The sequence below is a fragment of the Ammospiza nelsoni genome, chromosome 6 (assembly GCF_027579445.1).
Source record: "Ammospiza nelsoni isolate bAmmNel1 chromosome 6, bAmmNel1.pri, whole genome shotgun sequence".
Lineage (NCBI taxonomy): Eukaryota > Metazoa > Chordata > Aves > Passeriformes > Passerellidae > Ammospiza > Ammospiza nelsoni.
This window is the reverse complement of record NC_080638.1, coordinates 37,564,219-37,591,841: the sequence shown is the minus strand read 5'-3', so window position 1 is coordinate 37,591,841 and position 27,623 is coordinate 37,564,219. Positions and strand designations below refer to the sequence as shown.

The window sequence follows — 27,623 nt, the reverse complement described above, 5'->3', positions numbered from 1 at the left end:
AGAACCCAGCTACCAGCCTTTTTCCAAGACCTTACATCACATGCAATTTGTATCTGGTAAACCATGTGAGACCTCAACTCTAGAGTGGCTTGGAGATTTTCTGCATTACAGTTTCCTTAAATCTCTCTATAGACATAAAGCAATTGCAAAGAAACTAATACAAATTTTGAAGTATTTCCATTACATTCACTTGCTCTTTGTATTTCATCTACATTAGTATCTTGTTATGTGAGGCTAAATGCAATGTTTTTAAGTTTAAAATATTTTTCCCTGACAAAAGGCATCCAATAAAAAAGGGATTGTCTTGAAATGTGGAAACTTGATCTTATAAAGTTAAATATATTACTGTTGAATTTGGCAAAGCCCATATTATCTTAGCTGGTGATCTGTTTATGAGAAATTTATTCAGATGGCATGTAAAAATGTACAACATAAAAAGTTCACTGATTCTCTGTATTTGTTTACAGATCAACTTCTAAATAAAATTTCGTAATTCAAACATCAATTTCAATTTTAAGAACAGATTGACAATTGTTAACTTACTTGGAGCACAGGATAGGTAAAATTCTTCTCAGCCATGTGCAACTTTATGGCTGTTTGACTATGGCTGCTGAACAAAACAGATTACCAGCAGCAAAGAAAATTCACTGTTTGCATATATGGGCTATACTTTGAGCCTAAACTGAAACATTAATGATACATGTGCCCTCTCTCTCTTCAAAAATGTTGCAGAATTACTTCTGAAGTGTGAACTCAGCACTCTTTGGGGGAAAATCCCCCAACTGAAAATCCCAAAACTTCAGGTCCACGTTTTTTTTCCTATCCACTATTTTTTTCTATCCACAATAGGGACATCAGAGATAAGCAGCAATGTAAAACTTTTGAGACTCTGTCTGATGTGATAAACTAAAGGGATGGATCAATGTGGTAAGCCTATTCAGCTGCTTCTTCATAGGTAACTAATGAAAGTTACTATCAAAGATCTAATTAGGGCAATATTTTTCTTATACTGGTTTGCTAGGAATTGGATGGACACCTAATCAAATTTCATATGGTTACTGAATAGCCTTAAACACTACTAGTTACCTTTTGATAGATATCCCAGATATGCCACATCAATGAGACAGTTCTCGAAGAGCCAACTTGTCTAAGAGGTGCTGATAAGAAGCAGACGTCCCATTTAATTTAAATAAGTGCAATTTTGCTCACTCAATGGCAAACTCACAGGCATGCCAAGAGGAAAAGCTGGGGAATAGGAGCTAAGCAATCCTGTAGATTCAATAAAAAACACAGCAAAGAATATGTTCTTATGGGTGCCAAACTGGCAAGCAATGTGAAGAAAATCAATAATAATAGAAAATAATAAAATAAAGATGCATTTGCTTTTACAGTTATTCCTTTTCTGCCTCCTGCTCTTGACTTTCTATTATGACATCTTGTTCCACACCAATCTCATTCAAGAGACCTTTCTGGCTGCCCTTTCAGAAACAGGATCCTACATTGCAGTTAAAGTGCCACACTTCAGCTTGCTTTTTTAAAAAAATATATTTGTGGAAGTTTTCAACTTATCATCTTTAGAAATAGGCTGTTCGTAAGCCAAAACTTATTTTAGGGAAAATTACTGAAGTGCATGGGAAAGTCTGCTTGAGCACTGTACTCCAAAATGAACACAATTCTTTTTAAAGTAAGTAAGTGGAGGCAGGACCCATTAAAATCTCTTAGAGGGTAATTTTTGTAGAGACTTGCTGGAAGCTCTTCTATCCTCTTTACACTACAAAAGTTCTTAATTTTAGAGAGAGAGAATATGCAGAAGAGAGAAGACATTTTCTAAGAATCTATCTGAGGTCCTTTTTAAAGATGCTGACAGAGAAAGACCAGAAATAACTGCCTCCAGAATGAGGGAGGCTGGTCAGGTAACCACAGTGGGCTGCTATGGAGAGGAAAAGAAACTCTGCAAGAAGGCTGGGAGTGGCTGACACAGCCAATTCCTTTTCACTGAACTGCACAGAATGATGACTGGAAGGTCACTGTAACTGAGCTCAGAAAAAGCTGTTGTTACTGGAAGGTTAATGAATTATCAGTTCTGAACTACAGAAAACAGCCTGGCCCACTATGACGTACATATTTCACAAACACATACCATTTCATGGTATGTGTAAGACCAAAATGTAACCTTATTTAAAACAGAGTACTTCAAATAGTGGAATTCCTTTAAAAATATGAATTTGAAAAGTTGAAAGGCTACTGTCAATCCCAATTAAGGGGATCCCAATTAAGAGATCATTCAAAGTATCAAACCTTGAGATCAAGCAGAAATAGAGATACATAATAAAACCATGTAGGAATTTTAAAAATAACCTAAGCCAAATACAAGTAATTTAATAATACATATAAATTTATACATATAATTTAACAATACATATAAAAATCTGCCACTTAAATTCACATCTGTAGAATTCTAGCAAGAGATTATCTAATCTACCCCCCAACCATCATTTTACAAAAGTATATGTGTGCATCTTTTTATATTTATGATTTAACATACATCAGTAATCCTACTAATATTATAATGACATGCAAAGATATGCATTACTTGAAACTTTAAAGCAGCTACATAGGCAACTCTAGCTCTAAATCTGTTATCTGTTGGGTCCAGACGTTCAGTCACCAGCTTCAGCAGAGGAAAAAACCAATAAATGCAAAACAAGGATGCATTTGTTCTAAGCACTGACAATAAATACTTGATGGTTAGCTTCATGAAAAAGTGATGCATACTTTCCATTATTTTACTAAATCTTAAGCCAAAAAACTGCCAGGACCCATAAGTATGTGATAATTTCTGGTTTCCTCTTGCTGTGTCTTAGAAAATGATCCAAGAGAATATGGAAAGCAGCTGTAAACTGAACATTAAAGTATAACCACAAGAAAAATTTAGTTCATTTAGTATATCCAAAGCAGGTCTTGTTGCATTCTTTGCATAGAACCTTATATATATAGTGAAGAAAAATGCTCAAATAACTAATATAGTAAAATCCCACAATGGATAATGCAAATAGTCTATTTTAAAGTATGAATGCATTTCTTGATTATTTTAGAAGTGAAAATACAGTAACCTGAAGAAGAGCATGGCGCCCCATTAGCTCCTCATGACCTTAGCACTTACTTGCAAAAAAGAATCAGCCTTATCCTAATCTGGTTTCATTATGTAACTGTGTATAAATCCTCTTATTCACAGAGTCAATGTCTCATCAGAATTTCTTTTAAAAGTACTGGATGAGACACTGTCCTTTTTGAGAGTATTTTTGAGGAATCCATTAGGTAGCATAATGTCCTGTCTAAAATTCCACAACTCAAGATTGAAAGATAATTTTTCTACCACTGGAGGGTGAAAAGAGAGGAGAAAATGGTCAGGAGAAAGCAGCTGGAATAAACTTTACGTTGATTCAGTTAAAAAGCTTTACCATAAGCAAATTCCAATAGAAAAAATGCATCCGTCTGCATTAGTTTAAGACAGTTTCCTAAATATCCGGAGATGAACTGATGCTTTTTAAACCAAGAGAAAACATGATGGAGATGTACACATCAATATATTGAAGAAACTGCATGGCCATTTGTCTCACAATTTTCTTTGACATTTATACAACAGGAAGGTAAAGAGCCTGAGCACTTTGCAGTACCAGAATTAAGAATGGTGGAGGAATGGACCACCACTCCTAGGGCACTCCCTAATAGCATCTTCCCTATCAAGAGCAGCAAGCCAAGGGCTGGTTGAATGCCCAGATAAGGCAGCTCCTTCCACCTCTAGGTAATCAAGTGTGTTGCTATCATTTAATGCATCTGATTCCAGCTCACTGCCAATAGGATACTGGAAAGCCAAACTGATGTTACTGCCATTCTACATCTTGCTCTGAAACTTGTTTTCCAACCAACAAATCATATATAGAATACTACTGCTCTAAGCCTGCCATTATCATGCCAGTATCTTTTCTGGAAAAGTGAATTTAGTGTCAAGGGATCAAAATATTAATATTGTTGACTTCAATTTTTTTCAGTGGTATTAAAGTACTGCTTTTAAATTGTCAGATATGAAAACTGACATGTCTAATAGTGTAAAAGCCCATATAGTAGCCCCTACAGTAATGACCTAAGTGCAGGCACTTACCTCTTCTCCAACTTTATAAGTTTGTAAATGAATTTATCAATTTAATTGCAGAATTAATCCTTTATTCATATGGAGTACTTAAAAAAACCAGTAGCAATAATAACTGAGGACAGATCTTACATTCTTTACAAATGTTATAGCTAGCTTCAAAACACATTGCCTTCCAAGAATTTTAAGTAGCTTGGGGTAAAACTATCTAATTACTGATTTTCAGTGAGACTTGGTGTTTGAAACACCTTCCAAAACTGAAAAGAATTTCAGTGTTTCTGAAAGCCTCATCTACAATTTCTCTTTTCTTGCTGTGAAAACCAATCCATTTTCCAAGTTATCCTGGCAGTAACCAGGGCCTTCACTTGACATGAATCCCTCTGCAAGGTCTCTGACAAAGGCAGCAGACTTAAAACAGGAAAGACAAACTCCCTTGTGAAGTTCTTAAATTATGCACAAGACATCTAACACAGACCCTGCTGGAAAGACCACTTCAGTAAGTTGCATCATTATTGCCACATCTCTGGGTATCAGTTTTGCTGGTGAGCAGTCAACAGTGCCCTTCTGACAAACACATACAGAACAGAAGATTGCTTAGACTGAAGTCATGAATTGCCATGATACATCTCTAAAATAAACAAAACACTACCCTCATAAACTTATTTTTTTTAAACACTTCAACCCAACACTTGTGGCCACCATTAAAAAAAAGAGACTATACTAGTAAATTCTGATAAGAAAATAACTGGTGTTCTTTGCTTTCCATGCAGAGGCATTCAGAATTCATCCTCTCTCCCCCTTCAACACTAAGTAATGCTACACAGTGAATTCTGAAAGAGTAGTACCATTGAGAAGGCTCATTTTTTTATCTTCACTGTCTCAAATGTATCCCTGAAGTTAAGGAGTACTACTGACAGAAAACTTAAGTTAGAGAGCAATTGTACCTTTATGTGCTCCAAAACGGCTGTTGCAACATTTGTATGAAGATCAATGAGCCTCTTCTTTTCCAGAAGTTCTGGAAGAGAGCTGAAGAGAATAAATACAAACTAACCTGCTGATTTGCACTGTTAATGGAACTGTGCACTATATACAGTAGGCACTAAAACATTTATGGAATAATAGAACAATCTGGGTTGGAAAGGACCTTTAAAAGCTATTAAAATCTAAAATTACAGAATAGGGTTGGAACTAAAAAATGACAACATATTGATGTAATGATTCTCATAATGATACCTGAAGAAGGGGATTTCACTATTTTTTTAAAATGAAAGAATGCAGAGGTTGGGGATTTTGGTGAAAGAGTGCAAATCTATGAGGCACTTAGATTACTTGTCTTTGCTGAGAAAAGACTCCAAAGTCAAACATATTGTGGAAGTTACGTACGCAAGCACTGGTTTAGGACACTGCATTTAACTTTATCAGAATTATAAAGCATTTTAAAATATTGTAGAGCTGAACAGCCTCCATTTAAAGATATTTATTTCAAAGAACACTAAAAGTACAATAACAAAAAAATTAAAAATGGTTCACAGATAACTAAACAACAATAATGTATTATTGACTACTTACCTGACAGCTGAAGTTAGCTTAGCTGTATTATCTGAAAGCATACTTATTGCTCCTTCATCCTCCCCTTCAATGCCCTGGGTTTTGAGGAAGGGTTTGAAAAGAGGAATAAAAATAGTCATAATAAATACAAATATCATGCATGCAGATAAAGTCAGTATATTTAGAATCTATTTTATCATAATGGTATTAATGTCTGGATTGGGTTTTTCAGTTAGTATGGAAGTTATATAATTGCAACACCAATGAACAAGAAATGGAAACTTCTCATGAAATATGGTACTTATAGTCCTACTTTTAAGATCATATCATGCCTAAAATTCAGCATGCAATGTAAATTTTTGTCCATGGGATGACACGGGTGGGGTGTTATCTCTACAAGCCCTATTATGTGTTTTATTACATAAAACACATACAGGCGATAAAACTTACCATGATACTTTTAAGTCTTTTGACTTCATCTTCTTGGGCTCTGTAAGATTCCAGTTCTTGCTGAACAGACTCAGCCACCTCTGGAAAAGGACTAATGCAATAGTCTGCATTAAGCTCAGTTAAATCAACAAACTGAAATACTAGAACCAGACAATAAAAACCTTTTTGGAAATAACAATACATAAATCACGCAGCAGAATCAAATCAGTCAAAATAATGACATCTTGATATAATGGAGGTTTACTTTAACTTTTTTACTGTAGGTTTACTTTAACTTTCTAAGATATATTCACTGCTTTCAATAATTTTATGTAGTTTTGGTAAGAACAATTTGAGCTCTGTAACAAAGAAATAACAGACAATTATCATGGACAATGAATATTGGCAAAAGTCATTCCTTATGTGGTGGTTTGACCCTGGTTGCATGCCAGTTGCTCACCAAGTGACTCTATCACTTCTCTCCTTAGCAAGACAGGGGAGAAAGCAAGGTGGAAAAACCCCAAAGTCATGGGTCAAGATACAGGTGGTTGAAAAAAGGAAAGCTTATGTGTGAAAGCAAAGGAAGATGAAAGGTTTTATTCTCTATTTCCCATCAACAGATGATGTCTGGCCATTTCCCAGGAAGCAGAGCTTTGGTAGGCAGAGCAGTTGCTCCAGAAGAAAAACATTTTAAAAAAATCCCATTGAACACTGCACACTTCTCCTTTCTCTTGGCTTTTACTGCTGAACAGTGGAATGGAATGGATGGTACAGTATGGTATGGAAAGGTATGGAGTATCTCTTTGGTCACTTTGGGTGAGCTGTCGTGGCTATGCCCCCTCTGAAGACCTTGCCCACGCTCAGCCTGCTGGTGGGGAGGAATGTTGGGGAGACAGTGCTGATGCTGTGGGAGCACTGCCCAGCAGTAGCCAAAACCCTGGTGTGTTATTGACATCTTTCCAGCCACCAATGCAAAGCACAGCACTGTGAGGGCTGCTGTGGGGAATGAAGTTCATCTCAGCCAGACCCAATACAGCTTAAAAAGAAAGGCCCCCAAGCTAGAAAAGATTTTCAAAGAAGCTTAAAACAGAACTGCCATATATGAAGAATACTTAGAGTTTATATTGACTAAATTAATATAAACTGTATACTTTTACAGCTTACCTGCCCTTATGCTTTTGCCAGAATTTATCAGATGTAGTTAAATCATAGGACTTCTTATTTTTTTTCTTAGGTCTTGCACCTGCTGGAGTGCTTTCTGTTCCTGCTGATTCTTCCAAGTTAACTCTATTCAAATGGAAATCCTACATAAAAGAAGAATCTTATGTAAATATTTGACAATTTAATTGTTTATTCAGTCTTTTATACTCAACAAAATATTTTCTAGAATATTTTCTAAAAAATATTAACACAGCTATTTATCAGAACTTCATAAGAAGGCAGGAAATAGTTTACTAGTTAACTAGATAATAACAACAGCAATACAAGGACTCTAAAATTATTCACAGTTACTGAACTGTGATTAGTTCAATAGTAAACAAGGCAATGAATGTTATGCAAAGACATTTGATTATCTCATATGCAAGCACTCTTCTGACACTGAACTTTGAACACTGTTTTCTGCATAGAAAATGAATTATTTAGCAAGGACTGTGCTCTAGCAACTCCCCAAAACTTCGAAATAATAAGTATCTATGTTGCAGACAAAAAGTGTTTCTAAATCTGTTCACTTACATAGCTACAAGGTATGTATCAAAGCTGCCAAGAAGCTGATGACAACAGCAACAGGATTACTCACTAAGAGGACTACTTAGCCACACCTTCACAGCTCTTTCCCTAATTTTTTGAGCACTAGTAAAATAGTGAATCCATGATAAAGCAAAACTTTGCAACAAAGCTGCTGTTTTTCCATATAGTTTTTCTTCTTCCACAGATGCATGAACATAGTAACTACATTGCTTTGCTAGAGGACACAATTCTGCTCACATCACCAACTGCTCCCTGTGGGTCTCCTGGTTCTTTCCCCCACTGCCAAAGACTGCCCTGCATTTTCTGAAGCTTACCTATTCTCTCTGGTTTTCAACAAAGAGTATTAACAAGTATTTCACTTGCTGACTTTGTCCTAGCTCTTTTCAAGGACACTTAAAACATCAAAGGTGCTGTTTGCTTGAGAAATAATGATAGAGTGAAATCTTCAACTACACAGAAACTGTTATGAACCTTTTAGAATAGGTATTTTTTCCAGAAATAAAACATCACTTTATTAGTTTCATTAAAGTATACAGAAATGGATCCCTGTGAGTGAAACTGTCAAATAAAGTTTTAAAATGTTTCTAGTTAAACCCTGGCAGGGACTTAAACACTTCAAATGATCCATACCAGAATAGAAACAGAACCAACTAGCTACTCAAAGGAAACACATAGAGTTGATGAGCACAAACCTCATCTTACAAGAGGTGTTTTATGTTTCAGCAAAAAATAGTACATTTCAAGGACACATATTTGATAAAAACTTGAAGAGAAAAACATTAATTTTATAATTTATAATTTTATAATTATAGCCAAATTATATTTAGCTACAATTTTTAATGGAGATACACGTTTTGGATCATTTTAACTCACCAGTGACCTGCGTTTTCAAGTTAGTTTTGGCATTTACAAGTTTTCCTAAAATAATTCTTATTGATTAGTGTTCTTCTTTTCAACTCCCCATTTTGCCCTTATAAGGCTTTCTAACCATGCCTCCATGCCTCTACCTATTTTTCTGTATCCACTGATGAAAGGATTTTTATTCATAAATACAAATCCCTTCATGTAAGCATGTTCCTGTGTAGAAACAGCATGGTTATGATCTCAATGGATGCAGTACTCAACTTCGTGCCTGGGTAGTTCAACAACTGCACAGCATTCCTGGACTATTGTAACTGAGACCTCAAACAAAACTCAGTTTGTTTGAAAGCATAGTTTACATAATCAACATCTTGGTAACAATTTCATGGTTACAATTTATGGTGTCTTAAAAGACTACTGCAGTTATTTCATGGAATATTATGCTCAGTATGCGAAGAGTTTGGCAAGCTTGCCTTCAAGGTAACTTGACTAGTTTTGAAATAAAACTTTTGCCCTTGTCATGGAACGACAGACCCCTTGGTTACAATTTCATGAAAAAAATCCCTAATCTGTGCACTTTTAAGATACAACACTTAACAGGTTAGTCCAGAGAAACTACAGAACTCTACTGATGCAGTAGAGATCAAATATCACTGAGTAAGTCTTCCAGGGTTACTCCAATATCCCACCAGATTTGTAGCACTAGCTGTCCTCAGCTTCCAGTACATCTTTGATCACTGCATCTTGATGAACTGAAGTTCTATCCCAACTCATGCTTGAGGGCACCCAACACTAATTTAAAAAGAAACTTGTAGAAATTCACTACTTCTATCTGCAAGTCTCTAGCCAGTTCAACACTTACTGGAGAAAACCTGGTGCAAACTGTGGTTTTTCCAGACACCCCTTTCCCAAAGAAACTAGGCCAAAAATTGTTATTTGCAGAAAGCACTCTTAAGTTTAATAGGACAGGATTTGTGATAATGAATTAATTACATAAAATAAAATTTACAAGTACCCTAAAGCATTGTATTAGTGCTGAAATATTTTCATCATAGCAACACAAGTTTCTGGACACTATGGATGACTATACAGTTCACCATCAACTCTGTATATCAACACATATGTGCATATTTCAAGTATGCCTATAGCAGTCTCAATAATTCCCAAAGAAAGATATTGAAATTATTTTCACAGTAACTCTCAGCACATAAAAAAGCTTCAGATACTAATTACTCTTACTCTTTTTTTAAAATTATTTACTCCACATCTATACACAAAATGCACAAATCTCAGGTAAACAGAATGAGCTATCATTCAAGTACATTTCTACTACTGGTTTTATAAAATAAATCTGAGGAAATAAAGGCAGCTTAAGGTTATCTAAATTTAAAAAAAAATTTAAAAATCTGTTTTAGATTCCTTACAGTAGGACTGTATACCACTTTGCACTAAACACCTACACCACCTTGTGGAGAAAAACAGGAAAAAGTATTTTTAGAAGTTCAAACTAAAACCAAAACTGGTTTAAAAACACATAAAAAGCATTTCTTTTTCAAAATCGAATTGCACTTAATAGAGTCTGGATATCACATAACCTATAGATCATGAGCTACTGAAACAAAAGCCGGGATTGCTGAATTTGCGATCTGATGATACCAAGATTTCAACTTTTAAAATATTTGAGAAATTATTGCTAAATAAACCTTCTAGAGAAAATCTTCCAAGTTGTTCTTTATTAAAACAATAAAACAGACAAAACAGGTTTTGGATTAAGAGAGAATCTGATAATAAGTTTTAACAACAAACTGAGTGAAAAAATAGTTTTGGTAACAAAATCAGATTTATCCTTACCAGAACATCATGCACTAAAGCTTGGTATGTCCAAGTATGATGTAGAGGAGTTGCTAAATCTATGTTTCTGTCAACAAGGACTAATAAGGGCCTTTGGAAGCTGAAAAAATGACACTGTGTTAGTACTTCTTTAAACATGGTTAAAGCACCCCACTAACATCCTGAGTGATATCAGCCACTTACATATCTATTTCAAGATAAAAGCAAAACTGCCTACTGCTGAGCTGCTCCAGCCTTCCCAAAAATAACTGGGGCTGATCACTATGATAAATTCCATTAATCACATCTCAGTAATGATAAAGAGATTATTTTATACTTAGTGAAATTACCAATATAAAAATATTGAGCAGAAGTTGAAACACTGACTTTTTAGGTATTAACCAACACACCTTTGTGTGGATACATGAGTTTGAGTTCCAAAAACCTGTTTCAGTGGGTACTATTTGACCTTAATCCGCATTATGATCCTCAAATATAGAATCTCACTTCCAAGGGTTTCTAATTTCATTTTGCTCTTTGCTTGTATATAAAGTCCATACAAAAGTAAATTATGAACTTCTGAGATGCACTGTGGTAATTCCATCAATACCCAATTTTGTAAAAATTGTAAAAAATGCAGTCATGCCTAAAGGTCTTGGGCTATGGCTACATGAAAAGCTTATAGTGAAGACAGGAAGACTGTGAGCTGACAGAACATTATAATAAGCATTTCTCTTAAGCACATAATCCCTACAACATGCAGTTGAAGTGCATTTGAACAGAGAAAAAGCATTTAAATTCCATGCTCCGGATTTCCTTGCAGTAAGTATATTCACGTAAATGTATAGTATCAAAAGCCTTAGCTGATTCTGAAAAACTAAAGATCTGAAGCCATTCAACTGGTTAAAGTTTCCTGTGTTTGCTTTACCTTGCATTTTAATTTTGAGGGCAATGATGCTACACTATCAGGAACACAAGCCATGCCTCTGAAGGAAAAGCAGCGCTTACAATGCAGTTCCCATGAAAATGAAGAAACTGGTATTTCACAACTATTCTCTCTCCTTTTAATCTCATTCCTTTTGCCAATGTTGATGTTTTTGTGCCTTTTATCCAAGCCTTGATTTTAATTTGAGATAAAAGTATGATGACTGTTTTATACTCAGTTAGCAGACTGTAAGTTTCCTTCAGCTATGGTCTTGCCAATACCTCTCCTCCTTTTCATGAACAGTAGAGGCTCTCATAACACACTTTCCTAAGGAAACCTGTGGAGTATTCACCTGTCTGGAGGCAACAGTGTACAGGGATGCTACTGAGAACACATTATCAGATGCTCACAAGCATCCACAAAGGACTCAAATGGTCATGGCTTAACAGACCTTAATTATCCAGGTGGTAATCCTCAAGCAGTGTCCTCTGATCAAGACAGGGATCAGCTGGGAAACACTTGCTTTTGATATAACTAAACTGGTAGTAGTGCTCACAAGCAAGAAGATGGGTCTGTCTCTTTTTTTGAGGACTTCAGAGCTATGTTCAGACATCCAACTGCATTTCATAGCCCTGTAAACAGAGTGTATTTACAGAAGTTTGGCTCCTGCTGGGTTTAGAGGCTAAACAAAATTAACTGGTTCATAACATAACTTCTGACTTACTGTGCTAGGGCCATACTCTTAATAGTTATAGAAGTTTTAAAATGGGTTATGCTTGTGGGATGGGAGAACTCCCTTGAAAGTATGTAAATTCTATTAATATAGAATTTGAACCAAATTCTTGTAATTACAGTTTTCAGTACAGTGGTGATTTACCCAGACAACTGAAATGTGAAAAATAAAATGACTAACACAATACCTGAATTGGCCAGCTCCAAGTGTATCACCTGTAAAAAGACTGTTTCTGGCATCTCTTAGATTCTCTCTGAGCTTCTTATCCAGTTTCTGAGGATGGAAAAAACAAAGCCACTTTTAACAAACCAATGGTTTCCTAACCTCTTTACACGATCAACATTAAAAGATGTATTGTGCTGTTTTTGTAGCTTATAAATGTCTTAAATGCAGAAGACTAGGTCCAGTGTACATGGGAAATAAAGAAATCTTACATCAAATTTGTCCCTCCAGCATTTCTATCTATGTCCAGGACTACACTGAAGATGTTTCCTTTATGTCTACTAATCTCATTCCAATTAGCACCCATTCCCTAAACATGCAAGTGAAAAACACCAGTAGGAAGCATCAAGAGGGAACCACAGCAGAAGCAGCAAATTGGGCTGGCAGACACTACCATACAATTGTTTCATAAAAGTGAGATTATCCTCAATATGAATGCATGCACACTGCATGCTTTAATCAGTATTACCATTTCACTGACAAAGAAAATGCAAAGAAGATGGAAGAAATGAACCCCAGTGACTCTTGATGAAGACAGTTCTGTAGAGGTTGTTAATTGTGATTTAGTTTGGTCATTCCACTCCTATTTGATGATCAAGTTCAATGTCAGTTTAATTTGCTATACTAAAAATGTCTTGTACTTGCAGGGTTTCCCAGTAAGATAGATAAACATTTCTTACTGATACACACAGAGGAACACAGGTCCAACAGCCACTTTTTAAGTTGTAGATGCAGCTTAATTATAACACATATTAGAAAGTCTTGATAAACTCTAGATTAGGAATAATTATTTACATTTAAGTTTCCCATTATCTGATTCCCTAACATTACAGTTTCTACAGAAGTTCTGTGGAACTGGAATCAGAAAGGAAAGTGAATGTACCTCTTTTCCAGTTTTATTTCCTTCACAAGAAGGATACAATGACACCAGATCTCTGTCTAGTACTGAGGAAAGTGAAAGTGATGTTTGGAAGGTTGTAAAGCAATGATAGGTGCTTAGAAAAACAGTTCTTACCACTGCCACCATTTCAGCTGCAGTTCCTCTTGAGCATCTGATTATAGGTATAGCGCCTAATAAAAGATACATTGACTTCTACATGCATTGCCATTTTCAGATTCTGTATTACATTACTTTTTATAAACAACTTTAACTAACATTCTGAGATTAAATACAAACTTACATTAAACTTTTCTCTTGCAGTCTTTTTCTATGAAATGAAAAATACTATATAGAAATATTAAATAAAGTTTTACAGAAGTGAATACCCCATACAACAATTTATGAGAAATAGAGTAGATATTAGAAAGAAAGCTCATCCACTGTTGGAGGGGACAAACTATCTCATGCAGATGCATTAGAAGTTATTTTCAAAAGATTAGAAGTCCCTTGTACACAATAATAAGTATTATACCACCACAATGTATCCATTACTACTCACTGCTATGTCCAGGACTATCTATCTATGGTAATGCTATTTTCAAAAGCACATTTTCCAGTGGCTTTCAGGTTTCAAAACATTTAGCTACAGTTTCTCACTTATCTATACAAATATGAAAATTCCAAACCCACAGATTTTAAGTGACTGAGGAAAAGACATTAATTTGTATCACACTAACATTTGAAAGGACTGAATGGGTCCAAGGGAATCTCTCTTGAAGAGACTGCCCCATGGCAATCCCCAGCTCCCCTTGTAGGAAAGCTATCTCAGATGGACCAATTTCAGTTACAATTTAAGTTAAATGTCATCACTATGAAAAATGTATCAGCTAAGCATCAAGGAAACTCACAATAAAATAAGTAAACTTAATTTATCTTCCTATTCCGTTAGGAAGTTATTTCAGTTAGATCTTTGCAGGGTTTGTGTGAGGAATTTTTTTCTTCTAACTCTGTGGTGTTTAGGGGATTGGTTTTTTCTTGGAGAATGACAAATCCAAACTCAAAGCACTATTATCTTCATTGCAAACTAGAATTTTGTTAGAACCTAGCGTCCAAACCTTTGCATTTCAATATTCTCCTCCCATTGGTACTGAAGACTAAGACTCAACTCCCATGAAGGCCAACCTTTATTGTACTTTGCAGTGATATAAAGCAAGATATTTGAGTGATAGAAAGCAGTGATATTTGAGCAAGATCATTATCCCACCCTGTGAATGATTGAGATTTTGGTCACAGATCTAATTCTGCTTTTAATTTTCTATATGAAATCACTAGACTTCTGGTTATCTCACTGAATATGGAAAATATGCTAGAATTTGGAAACTTACCAAGTGTAACAAAAAAACAGAAGAGACTATCAACAATAGTGTCCATTATAGTTTCCATTTCTGTGTCTGTTATATCTGGTCGGTTAATGGCTAAAACAGTGTGGAAAACAGAACAGAGTTAAATAAGTTTATGCCATTTTAATAGTGAGAGAGCAATCATCTTCTTATCTGATGGCTGTTAGTAGTCAACAGCTTTTGTTGCAGAAGAGATTACATCCTGAAATGCTCCTCTCACCACACCGGTTATTTTCATCTCCCTTTTTTTTCTGAGAAAAAAATGGCAAAATTATTGGTTACTGTAGAAGGTCAAACACTATACAATAATTTCTGAGTCTCTCTCACTGCACACATATCTTTTGGATTGTTATTACTGCATAAACAAAAACCTACTAAGAAATGGTACACAAGAGAAGTGGCCATCCACTTGGCTAACACTTTCAGGAAGAAAATCCTCCAGAACTACTTATATAAAATAATTATAGAATGCAGTTATCTATATTTAAAATTTCTAAATCCCACCTCTTGTATGGAGATTCCTTTTTTTCTCCTAAATTCATCATCAGTCTCTAAATCAGGTGTAATTGCCAAGTTATAAAACTGTACTTGACGGATAAGAGAGATTTCCTTCCCACATTTAGGTCAAAACATGAAGCAATGTTTCTCTTAAGTAACTAACCCTGACAAGAATAAAATAGCCAACAGGAAACATCAAACCAAATCTTATCACAGATCTCAAGTCAAGCACTAGCTAGGATTCATGCCATAAATCCTATCCTTGTTTGTTTTACATTACCTTTAAAAATTTCTCACATAATTACCTGTCTTATCCTCTTTCTTCAAAAATGAATTTCAAAACTAAATATTAATAAGCCTCCCATCCTAAATTTATGCATGGACAGCCATAACCATTCTATAACTTTAAAGGTGCTTTTTTCCCCCCAGCTTTTCTCCTGTAAGAACTTTAGAGACATGGATTATATTTTAGCAACTACCCTTAGTAAGCTAAGGTTCTGACTAGGCTGACAACAGCAATAGAAGTTTCAAATTTCTGATATATCAGCACCAAGAAAAGCAGACCATTCCCAATATCTGTATTTTACTATAATGACAAAGCTTTGAAGAAATTCACTGGGGCTATCATTCTGCAGTTATCTCCAACTAATGGTCTCCCACTTTACAGGGAGGAAAAAAACCTAATTTTTACTTTCTTAACTTTTTCAATTTTAAAATGTATTTCCCATCCTGTTAATATGTTTAAAGTACTCATTTCTGGTGTTCAGTAATCTGCACACTGTCAGTGCCTTCTAATTTTGTCTGCCATGAACATTTTATCAGCACATTCCTTTTCTTGTACCATAGCAACCAACACAGATACTTAATTAAATTAGATCAACCTTTGAGAAACTTCATTAAGAATCTTCTGGTAAAATGTTCTGCCATGTTTTCTGTAAATTTTTCTCTCTCCGCTCTAACAAGCTTATGGGGAATGCATCTATTACAGAAAAGTAAGCATAGGTGTCCTACATTTTCCTGTTGTACTACAAAATTCAACCAAATTGTAAAGCATGGTAAAGAAGCACTCAAATAGCATGAAACAGGATGTCTCAAATACCAACTTTATACTAATATTACTCATTTACTCTTCCTTATACACTGTTGTAGGAAAACAGAATCAGAGGGAGCCTGAGGGATTAACTAACTGGTCCTCCTTTTCAAAGATGAGTTAAACCCATGTAATTTCTGCATCTAAACCAATTCAAAGAACTTCCCAGTCACAAAAATACCATAATATTTACAGGTAATCTAATATTTCATTATTTTAAAGTTAAAAAATGCTCCTAACATCTGATCAGAAACATTCTTGTTGCATTTAAATTCATCACTTCTTGTTCATTACTAAACGGAAAGAATGTATTGTGTCCCTTCTGTGTAGGAAAGTCTTTCACATAATTGAAGGATTTTATATTGCTTATTTGTCCTGACATTACCTCTTTGTAAAAGCAGCCACACAGCCAAGGAATCAGGAAACTGAAAATTAACCTGTTTTGTGATATTTGATTTTAGCTCATCCATTCAGATACCTTTATGGTCACACAGAGCAGTGCTGCTGCAAGAACAGCAGCCATCTTTAAGTACCCTCAGATTACACTGACTTTTGCAGATTATAAACTGGCAGTCTCCTGCTAGGGATACTCTCCCCAGGCAAAAAAGCCCACCTCTTCCTCACCTCTGCACTCCCACTGCCTGTCTGTGCCAGATCTAGAACTCACACAATGAGGCAGATCAGCTACCAAGCTCTAATGGAAAACTCATCACTCTCCGTGGGGGATCGGATTTCTGCTCCCTGAGCTTTTGGAAACAGCCCACTTCTATGTTGGTTTAAACATGCTGGCAAATTTCAGCAGCACAAGACAGGAAAACAAGCCAGATAGAAACTGATGGGTGTAAAACCTTTTCAGTCATCTTAATTCAAATTCCTTGTTAGCATAAGGAATCTTATGACAGTCAATTAATTATATACACAGGAACACATCACAAAATAATTAGTATTAAAACTCTTCAACATCAGGTTTTAGTGAAAAAAAATTATATCTGCTTTTCAAACAAAAATGCCCTTCATCCTGCCAGTGGAATCAATCCCCAGTGTAAGACACCCAGTGTGTGACACACATCTCAGTCATTATGGATACAGTTTTAAAGAAAAGGTACTGACTTCAGATATTGGGCAAGAAAGCAGAAAAATCTCACTGCTAAATATCAGACGTACAGAGACTTCTCATCTCTATCTGATCACTAAGGAGTATTTCATGCACCAGGAATCAGCTGTGTGACTTTGTAACTACACTAAAGCAATGAGGAGCTGCTGCAAAAATAGGACTATCTTGACTTCTCCTTCTTCCCTTTAATTGCATTTGTACATCACACAAATGAGTTGGTATTTTTGAAGGAATGAGTCAATTAAACACACCCTGCAGCTCTGAAATTACTGGTTCTGATGTAAAAAGAAACAAGAGTAAAACTACAGCAGAAGCAGCCACACAACATACCCTGTAATATCTATGAGTAGATCATCTGTGAGTTACATCTGCCCCCAGAGTAAGGGGCAGGAGTGGTGGCTCTCTGTACATTCAGCACACTGAATGGGTCAGTGGTCTACATAAAATCAGCACAATGGAGGAAGGAAAATCATGTGGACAATTATGACAGCTAGTTTGTATGTTGACTTGAGCTGCCATAGCACCAAGGTAACTGATCTAAAGCCACTTGCTTTTCCTGCTAGGTCCCAAACCAATTTGAACAGAAAAGAGTTCCAGGAGGCTGACTTCATTTGCAACTCTGAAACTTTATGAAGAAGCTGACATGCCTGGCTCACATGCTTGCAGAAGCAAATTAGTACTGCTTATTGTCTAGAATGCTCTTTCCCACCCACAGTGACTATCCCCACGTGGAAACAATATGTAATATTTCCAATGTTATTTTTTGCATAAAAACTGTTATTATCCATAAATGTCTATACCACAGTTTCACTTTGTATTTATTTTTCAGTATTACAATCACCATGTAAAAAAAGATGCTGAAATGAATATCTAAGAACTGCTTCTTTCATGATTTTACATATCTAACAGATTATCCTGAATTCTGAGCAGATCAAAGTAAAATAAGGTAATTGCTGGTTATTAGCTACAACTTCTAAAGTAAATTTCAACTTCAGATATTCCTGTATAATTTTTATATAAATTCTACTTACCACGGTATGAAACAAGCTCTTTGTTTTGGTTACACAATACAAACATATCATCTTCTAAAGTAATAAAATTAAGATATTGATCAAACACCTAGAAAGCAAGGAATAATGGTCAGAATAACCCAGAGTGAAGTATAAAAATACCTGTATGTGATTTACTGCTACATTTTACAGAAGTATCTATTAAATAAAAGCAAGATATAATTTATGAATTAAAAAGCCTGTGTAAGGGTTGAGTGATTAACCCAAAATATTAGAGAACTGGAAAGTGCCAGAACTGTCCAACTCCAACTGTTTCTGTGCATAAAGCTTTAGCAGCCAAGTATCACTGAAAAAAAACATGTGGAGGACATTTTAATATTATAGGTTCACTTTTTATGAATATAAAGGACTACAACATAATCAGCACTGAGCTCTCAGGCAGGAGAAAACAAAGAGGGCAATATCCGAACAATAAGACATTAGAGCTCATGGATTTTAACTTTTCTGTAACACCATGTGCATTCAGGAAAAAATTTAACTCCTCTATAGCATAAACTATTAATGAGACATCACAGCTGAAAAACAGATTTAAGAAAGTTAGTTTACAGTGCTATACTAATTTCCTGCTGCTGAGGACCTAAGGCTTAAACACTACTAGTACTGTTCATTTTATTTCACAATGTTTTCTTTCTCTCATGCCAGTAGCACCAGCTGGAGTGAAAAATGGTGAATGTATTTAAGTGTATTACTTGGTAATTTAAAGGTTTTAGTGCAGCCATTCATAAAAATAAAAGTAAATCTCTAACACATGCCATTAAATCATAAAGGTACAGGAGAGTACTCAGTAAAAGTGTACATATAAAGTATTATTTCAAATGAGAACTGCACTCCTACTGCTCTTTTTGTTTATTTTGGAAATAATACAGAAACATATATGCACTGAAAGCACTCATTCAGCTGATGTGATCAAGAATCCTCTGAAACCACTGTATTTCCCCTCCTATCATTTAGCCCAAAAGTCTTACAACACTTTGACTTTTGACAGCGGAAGTATGGTACTAAGCTGCATTATTGGGATGGCTGTAGGTTCTCCTTTTTTCCCCAGTATGCCTGAAAATGAGAATGCAGTCTTATACCTTTAATGGTGCTAATATTAGGGTCTGGGGGACTTTCTTACCTTAGCCACTTGAGTTACTGCATTAGCACCTATAGCAGCATTTGCAATATCTTCCAGTTTACTTCTTGAAATGGCAGAAATGAAGTTTAAATAGTAAGACTCATAAAGCTGGTTTCGAAGATCCTAAAAGAAAGGAAAATTTTCCTGAATAAGTACTAATACATTCCTGACTAATTAAAAGAAGAAATCATACTGTTACTATGTAATGTTACGGTTTTCCACAATCAAACTAAACCTTCAGAAGTGCTTAGCTGTCTGCTCACACAGCTCTTTTTATGAATATGAATCAAAACATTGTGTTTTGATTACATATCCAGATATAAACAACCTACCACAGAACTGCAAAAAACCAGGAAATGACACTTAAGCTAAAGGGCAGCAATTACTATTCCACACCTTACTGCTGACCAAAAATACCCTTTGCTCTTCTCCTTACTTTGGCAAAGATGTCAACTTTCCATCCGTCTCCTTACAAGAAATGTGAAAAATTGAGGTTAGCCTAATCCAATCTTCCCACTCAAAGCAGTCTCAAATTGTGCAGGTGGCTCATGATAGTGCCCAGTCAGGTTTTGAACTTTTCCAAGGATGGAGACTCCACAAACTCTCCAGGCAATCTGTTCCAGTGTTTGGCCAACCTCGTTAAAATAGCTTTTTCTATTGTTAAATGGAATATTTGTACCCACTGCCTTTTATCTTTTCACTCCCCAAAGTCCCTCTGAAACACGAGACATGTTTATCTTTCAACTTGCTGGGAAATTGAAGTTTTGCATTATAATATTTTGGGTAATTCTTTTCTGACAAATCTGTGCTAGTAGTTACAGTCACATTCTGGTGAGTGCAGGATTACTTCACACACTTTGTTGTGTAGGCCCTTTTGAAACATTACAGATGCAAGTTACCTGGCACATTCTGTCAATATTTTCTTCTGTTGGCATTACAAAGTAAACAGCTGGGACATCAGGAATAGCATCCCGATCTGAATGCAAAAGCCTGACAGGAAGAAAAAAGACATGTGTTTTTTCTCTGATATGTATAAAATTAAAAAAAAGTTAAAGAAATTATTTATTTGTATAGACAAATGAAATTTCCTACAATTTCCTTCTATATTTAACTAGAGTTTTAGCAAGAAAAGAAATCACATTTTGTGTATTTTTGGCTGAATATATTAATAGATGTGTTCAAAATTTATTCAAAGCTTGAGAAAAGGTTTTACAAATGTTCAAAAACAGATTATCCATTTAGAGGAAGCTAAATTACTGCACTCACGAAGTTCATATGTGAACTGCTATTGTGGTAAAAAACCACTATATTTAATTCTATTAAACTTGCCTTTCCTGCTTGAAGACAAGGTGCTTACATGTTTTTCTCATGTTTCTGCTGATCTGTAAGCAGGTTAAACTGTTTCCATTTCTAGCCTTCACTTAGCAAAAGTTAATAAATTTGGAAAAAAATACAAGTTATGTTCAAAGTTTCTTCATGAATGCTAGGAATGACAATGGACTAGGTAAATGTAATCTGGGAAAAAGACATGAGAAATCTCTTAAAATATTACCTAAAGATTTCATATGTTTGACAGCTGACAAGTAAAATCTATGCGTAAAAAGACAAGCAAAGAACATACACAGTCTCATGAAACAGTTTGTGCCAATACAATTGTAACATATATGATTGCAAAAGGATTTGTAGAGACAAATACCAAAAGAATACCTACTGGATAATTTTTATTTTTGAACAAGGGCCTCCTGTTTTGAGCAAGAAATCCTAGTGAACATTGTTTGGAACGATCTCTTCATTTCTTGATTTTGCATAATGGCATCTGATTTTAGGAACAAATCTAGTAAATTTATAATTTTTATTCTAGCAGTTATTTATTCAATGATTTTTCACCGATTTGTTAATTATTTTGGGGAATATTAAATAATGTTCTTTTTACAAAAGAATTCCCAGTTTTAAAAAGAACTTACAGATGCAAAGTGATCCCCATATCCCTCAGCTCTTTCACTGACAGCAAAGGTGAGATGATATCTTGGCCAAATCTGTCATAAATGAGAACCTGAAACAGATACACATCATCTTATAAAGTGCTGTAAAAAGTGGATACTGTAGAATACAGTGGATACAGGAATCCAGGTTTAGGGAACTACTACCCTAACTTCAAAAGTGCTTCAACATCTAAACATCTACCACTTTACAATAAATCATTAATTTGTCATGGACTTCCATTTGTGCTTACAAATAAATAAAATATGAAAGAAAAAACAAGGGAAACTCAGTGATAAAGGGGGAAAAAGAACTATCACTTCCATCTCCTTAAAAGTGCCTTGTCAAACAAGAGTTTGCTGTTTGAAGTTTGTTATTGTATGTGCAGAGTTTTCCCGACTGCACTTGGGAGAAAACAAGAGGAAAATCAGAAGAGAAAATAGGAATTAGTGAAAAAAGACAAGGGATAAAGAGACAGAATATATGCTTTGCAGTAGCAAAACCTCCTCATGACCTAAAAAATTACATTTTAAAGGTAATAAAGCTATCCTGAGCTCAGATTCTTTAAGCTATCAATAATTCTTCCATTTGTTTGGGCTTCTTTCTGACTCTGGTATTTTTTCAGCAGTTCTGATACTCAAGTGTGTGTATTTACAATATAGGAAAAATATTTTGTACAAGTTAATAACACAAGAAAGATGAACTTGATTTAGTTAAAATCTGCAAATTTGAACTTTTCTGAACACCATAAAATTCTCATAATCCTGTTCCAAAAGTTCTTACCTTCCATACTGGTTCTCCTGTGCTGTTTTTAACTGGAGGAACATTGAAGTTCAGCATACGTTTCAAAGCCACTGGAAAATAAAACCAAAGAATGCCTTACTCTCTTTACACTTCAAAAACAGTGACTTAAAGACTTTAGCAGGATTTTATTATACATTTAATATAAATGTAAAATATAAATACAACAAGTCACATTTTCATTATTTTTATGCAGCTTTGACTGACAAGTGGCTCACATCTGCTAGAATTTATGGACTCCAGAGGACACAGCAAAAGGCAAAGAAACAAGTTCTAAAACATTTATTCTCCTTAGTTATACAGGCTATATTCTAACAAAGTTTGCCTTAAAACTAATTCCAGTATCTTCCTGAAGGTGCTTTCTGTCCAGTGGGAACTAGTTTGCTTCATTCCCCGATGTGCTTTTCCTACCCCACAGGAACACCACTGTACACACCAAACAAAAAATACCTTTATGCCTGACTAAAATCAATACACAGTTTGAAAGATTTTGAGAACTCATATGAAGAAACTGCTGGTTTAAGATACAAAAATACCCTTAGTTTGTAGCAAGAAAACTCTGAAAGATGAATGAACTTTAATTTAACTTTCCATTCCACATACAAACCAAAGGAGATTGTTCTACCTACCTCTAATTTATAAATCTGTTATGTAATGTATCTTTCCTCATTTATCTGATTAAACAACACAGTATGTGCTGCTCTCCCGTCTTTGACTAGCAGCAAAAGACTATTTGTGCTATAGTACCGATTCTCTTAAAACTCCTAACAAAATCATCACAGAGTTTTGCAAAGAGGAAAAACTTGCAGAAATCAGAGTGATGGATAAATAGAGAGCAGTAGAAATAATTGACTTCTGACTCTGGCTGAATGAACATAGTGCAGTTCCTGGGATCTACAGCATCACAAGGAAGACCTCCAGTCCAACCTCCTGCCTAAGGAGGCTCAGCTCTGAGGCTACGCCAGGCTGCTCAGAGCTTTATGCAGTCAGCTCTCCACGGATGAAGATGCCACAACCACATTGTGCAACCTGTGGCACTGACTGTCCTTGTGGAGAAAAAGCTTTTCCTTACATCCAGTTTGAACATCTTGTTTATGTTACACAATTTATGCCTGTTGTGCTTCACTGTACGGCCAGACACCACTACAAACGGGCCTGGTTCCTTCTCAGTGCTGCCCAGAGGTATTGGGGAGCTGCTGTAAGGTCCACCCTGAAGCCACCTGGAGAACAATCCAGGCAGAACAAGCCTTAGTGCTAGAGCCTCACCAGAGCCTCTGACCACCTTGGTAGTAGTCCCTGCTGACTCCCTCCAGCTGATGGTCCACTGGGAACCCCCTGCAGGTCTTTTCTGCAGAGCTGCTCTCCAGTCTGGCAACCCCCACACTGTTGCCTGTATGTGCAAGGGGCTCTTCCTTTAGAAGGGCAGGAATTTGTCATTGTTAAATTTCATAAGATCTCTGCTGGCCCATTCCTCTTGCCCATCTAGGTGCCTCCAAACGGCAGCTCAGCCCTCAAGCAGAAGAGATTCCCCTAGTTTGCTGTCACCTGCACACTTTTAATCAGAGTACACTCTGACATGCCCTCCAGGTGACTGATAGACATTTTAAACAGGAGGGGTCACAGAATACACTCATGCAGTGCTCTAGTTGTTACCAGCCTCTAGGTAATTATGTCTGATTAATTACAAACCCTCTGAGCCTGACCATCCAACCAGTTTTTTAAATGTAGTTAGTTGTTCATCCATCTAGTCCATGACATCCTAACTTGGATATAACACCATGGTGTCAAAAGCTTTGCTGAAGTCAAGGTAAATTAAATAATCCTGTCCTGTTGCCTACAAACCCAGTCATTTTATCACTGAAGGCAATTAGGCCGGTCAGGTATGATTTACCATACATAAATTCATGCATGCATTTTCCCTCATGTGAAGAGAAGTATTTTCCAATATGATTCACTCAGTGTTTGACTCCAAAGTGGCACTAAGGCCTGGAAGCATTTGTAGGTGAAGACTGAAGCAAAGGCAGCCCTGGTTACCTCAGCCCTAACTGCGTCTATCACCATTAAATGAGCAGCTCCATTTAGCAAGGATCCAACCTCTTTTCTTAATTACATTTTTGCTACTAATGTTGCAGCACAAGCACTTCTCCTTTCTCGAGATACATGCTGCACAGCTCAACCTCAGTAGAACTTTGGCTTTCCCAATATCATCTCTCCAAGGTCAGGCAGTGTTTCTGATGCTCTGCTTCCTCCTGTGTACTGCCCTTTCAAATGACACTACTAGTACTGAAACACAAATGTGGGAAAATCCAAGCTAGCATTGAGTGCTGAGTCTTGATGGGCTCCAGCCTTCAACTTGCTCCATACTTTTTTCTTTTCTTTTTTAAACACCATGAAGCAGCTCTGCAAATTGATTACAGGATGCTCCTGGGTTCTTTGGCCTCTCACTGCTGGTGACATCTTTAGCCATATAAGCAATTTTATATAAAGCTGTATGGTTATGTGCTTTGGTACTACTGGTGCTGAAGCAGCTGCACTGCAGAGTTTAACATCTAAAGTAAAACTTGGCATAAGCTCTCTGCCAAGAAAGAGTAATCAAACTGGTAACGTGCTGTGACAATCATGTCAACATTCAGCAAGTGCCCGAGTTCCTTTTCTGTATTCATATTGTCATTTCATTTATATTAATGGTGAATGTTCTCTGGGGCAAGGATCAGGTTTTTACTGTGCTTGCACAATGATATGCTTCTGTTATGAAACCAATCCTGGTTATGAACCAGGATAAAGGTCACAACAGATGGTGCACATACATGGTAAGACCATAACTAAATGATAAGAAACATTTTTCTGAGTACATTTTAGCTGTTGAATCTAGCTCCTTGGAAAAGACCTCCTTAACAGAAGACATCATGGATTCAGTTGTAAAGACTGACTGAAATAATCAAGCAACAATTGGTGACATGAACAGTGGGACTGAGTGCAGCTGCAGCAAGTTTGCCAATGACATCAAGCTGTGTACAGTCACAAAATCCCAGAATCATTCAGGCTGGAAAAGACCTCCAGGATCAGCAAGTCCAACCTTTGATCACCACCTTGTCAACCAGACCATAGCATCAAGTGCCATATCCAGCTGAACACCTCCAGGGATGGTGGCTCTACCACCTCCATGGGCAGCTCATTCCAATGTTTAACCCTTTCCATGAAGAAATTCCTCCTCAAAAAGATGGAGAGAAGGGAGGCCATCCAGAGGCACCTTGACAGGCTTGAGAGGTGAGCCCGTGCAAACTTCAGGAAGTTCAACAAGGCCAAGTGCAAGCTACTGCAGCACAAATACAGGCTGGGCAGAGAACAGATTTAGAGCAACTTTGAGGAGGACTTGGGCGTGTTGGTGCATAAGAAACCTGACATGACCTGGCAATGTGCACCTGCAGCCCAGAAAGCCAACTGTACTCTGGGCTGCATCCAAAGCAGCGTGGCCAGCAGGGTGAGAGAGGGGATTCTGCCCCTCTGTTTTCCTCTGCTGAGATCCCACCTGGAGTACTGTGCCCACATCCGGGCCCAACATAAGAAGAATTCGAACCTGTTGGATTAAGTCCAGGGAGGAATAACGAGATGATCAGAGGGCTCTCCTATGAGGAAGGGCTGAGAGAGTTGGGTTTGCTCAGCCTGGAGAAGAGAAGGCTCCAGGGAGAACTTATAGTGCCTTCCAGTACCTAAATGGAGTTAGAAGAATCCTGGAGAGGGACCTTTCACAACAGCATGTAGTGACAGGACAAGGGGGAATGGCCTTAAATGGAGACAGTAGGTTTAGATGAGATATAAAGTAAAAATTCTTCCCTATGAGGGTCATGAGGCTCTGGAACTGCTTGTACAGAGAGGCTGTGGATACTCCATACCTGGAACCGTTCAAGGCCAGCCTGGATGGGGCTTTAAGTAACCTAGTGAAAGGTGTTCCTGGCCATAGCAGGCAAGGAGTTAGAATGAGATGATCTTCAAGATCCCTTTCAACCCACACCACCCTATGAACACAGTGAAACAGAACAGAAAAGAATAAAGCTGAACAGAATATGTGCTCAAAGAAAATAGGCTTTATTAGAAAGACAGTAAAGAGAAGATAAGCAAAGACTTCAGAAGAACATCAAATAGCACTATCAATGATAGATGGCAGAGGAATGAGATTACAAAAAAGTAGACTGGTACAAAAAAATTAAGCATACTAGTAAAATATTTAATGTCCACAGAGACTGTGACTGAGATTTTTAGGCAGATGATTTGAAACATTTCATGCTAACCAAATGCATCCAGAATCGTCTATACCACCAAAGATACTGCAGCTGTCAAGGAGAGAGTGTCATGATTAGAGCTCAACTACTGACTACAACATTGGCAAACAAGGGAAGTAGAGGACTAAGGAGCTGACATCCCCTGTGCTCTAGGAGTATGTCCAAGGCTTTACAAAGCAGCATCAAGGCAGAGAAGAATCAATTAAGGACTCCCAGCAATGTCTAAGAAGGGACTGAACTAACAAACCCTTTACTCACAGAAATCCTCATGCACAATGAGTTTAGTCGTTATTATCGTATTCCCATCTTCGAGGGTCAGTACAGACATGGATGCCCCCGTATTGTCTTAACAAGAACATGACAACAGTAACTTTATTTCTGCACCATTAAACGCTATTTCCCGTCGGTCTTTCCCAGGGGCAGAAAGAAACCGAAACGGAGGGTGCGTTCGCTCCCACGGCCGCGGGAGAAGGCACCGCTCACGGCCCGGGCCCGGCCAAGTCCCGCCCCGGGAGCGCCTTCCACACCTCGGCGGCACCTACGGCCACGTCCCCGGGGCCTGGGGCCCAACCGGGGCCGGGGTCCCTCTGCGAGACCTGCGGCCCGAGGCTCCGGAGCCTCGCCGCCCCGGGCCCATCGCCCCGGAGGCGAGGAAAAGGCGGCAGAGGGGCCGCCACCCCGTTGCCGGGAGACCCAAGCCGGGTGAGAGGGCGCGAATCCGCGGCGGAGGCGCGGCGGCGCCCGCAGCCCGCCCCGCGGGGACCGAGGCAGCGCGGCGGCGTGCGGCCGGCGCCGCTCCCCCGCCCGAGCGCCAGGACCGCGGGCGGGCGCTCACCTGTCTGCTTCTCCCGGATCCCGGCCGCCATCTTCCCGCGCCGCCGGCCCGGCCGCGCCGCCCCGCCCCGCCGCCGCCTGCGCAGCCGCCGCGACACGTGGCGAGCCCCGG

General features: G+C 37.4%; 1 protein-coding gene across 1 annotated transcript in view; it reads right to left on the bottom strand.

The window, feature by feature from the left end:
• The window catches only part of SCFD1 (sec1 family domain containing 1), a 50,772-nt gene extending 23,204 nt beyond the window's left edge, over nt 1-27,568 (bottom strand). The window contains exons 1-14 of the mRNA XM_059474428.1: nt 27,513-27,568; nt 22,380-22,450; nt 21,581-21,669; nt 20,516-20,606; nt 19,617-19,739; nt 18,461-18,548; nt 14,713-14,802; nt 13,463-13,518; nt 12,413-12,498; nt 10,589-10,688; nt 7,292-7,431; nt 6,149-6,239; nt 5,720-5,793; nt 5,095-5,176 (exon numbers count right to left, since the gene is read on the bottom strand). Of these exons, the coding sequence (XP_059330411.1) occupies nt 5,095-5,176; nt 5,720-5,793; nt 6,149-6,239; nt 7,292-7,431; nt 10,589-10,688; nt 12,413-12,498; nt 13,463-13,518; nt 14,713-14,802; nt 18,461-18,548; nt 19,617-19,739; nt 20,516-20,606; nt 21,581-21,669; nt 22,380-22,450; nt 27,513-27,543 (1,212 nt within the window). The 5' untranslated portion in view covers nt 27,544-27,568. The remainder of the gene's footprint in view (nt 1-5,094; nt 5,177-5,719; nt 5,794-6,148; nt 6,240-7,291; nt 7,432-10,588; nt 10,689-12,412; nt 12,499-13,462; nt 13,519-14,712; nt 14,803-18,460; nt 18,549-19,616; nt 19,740-20,515; nt 20,607-21,580; nt 21,670-22,379; nt 22,451-27,512) is intronic.
• Nucleotides 27,569-27,623: the final 55 nt, after the last annotated feature.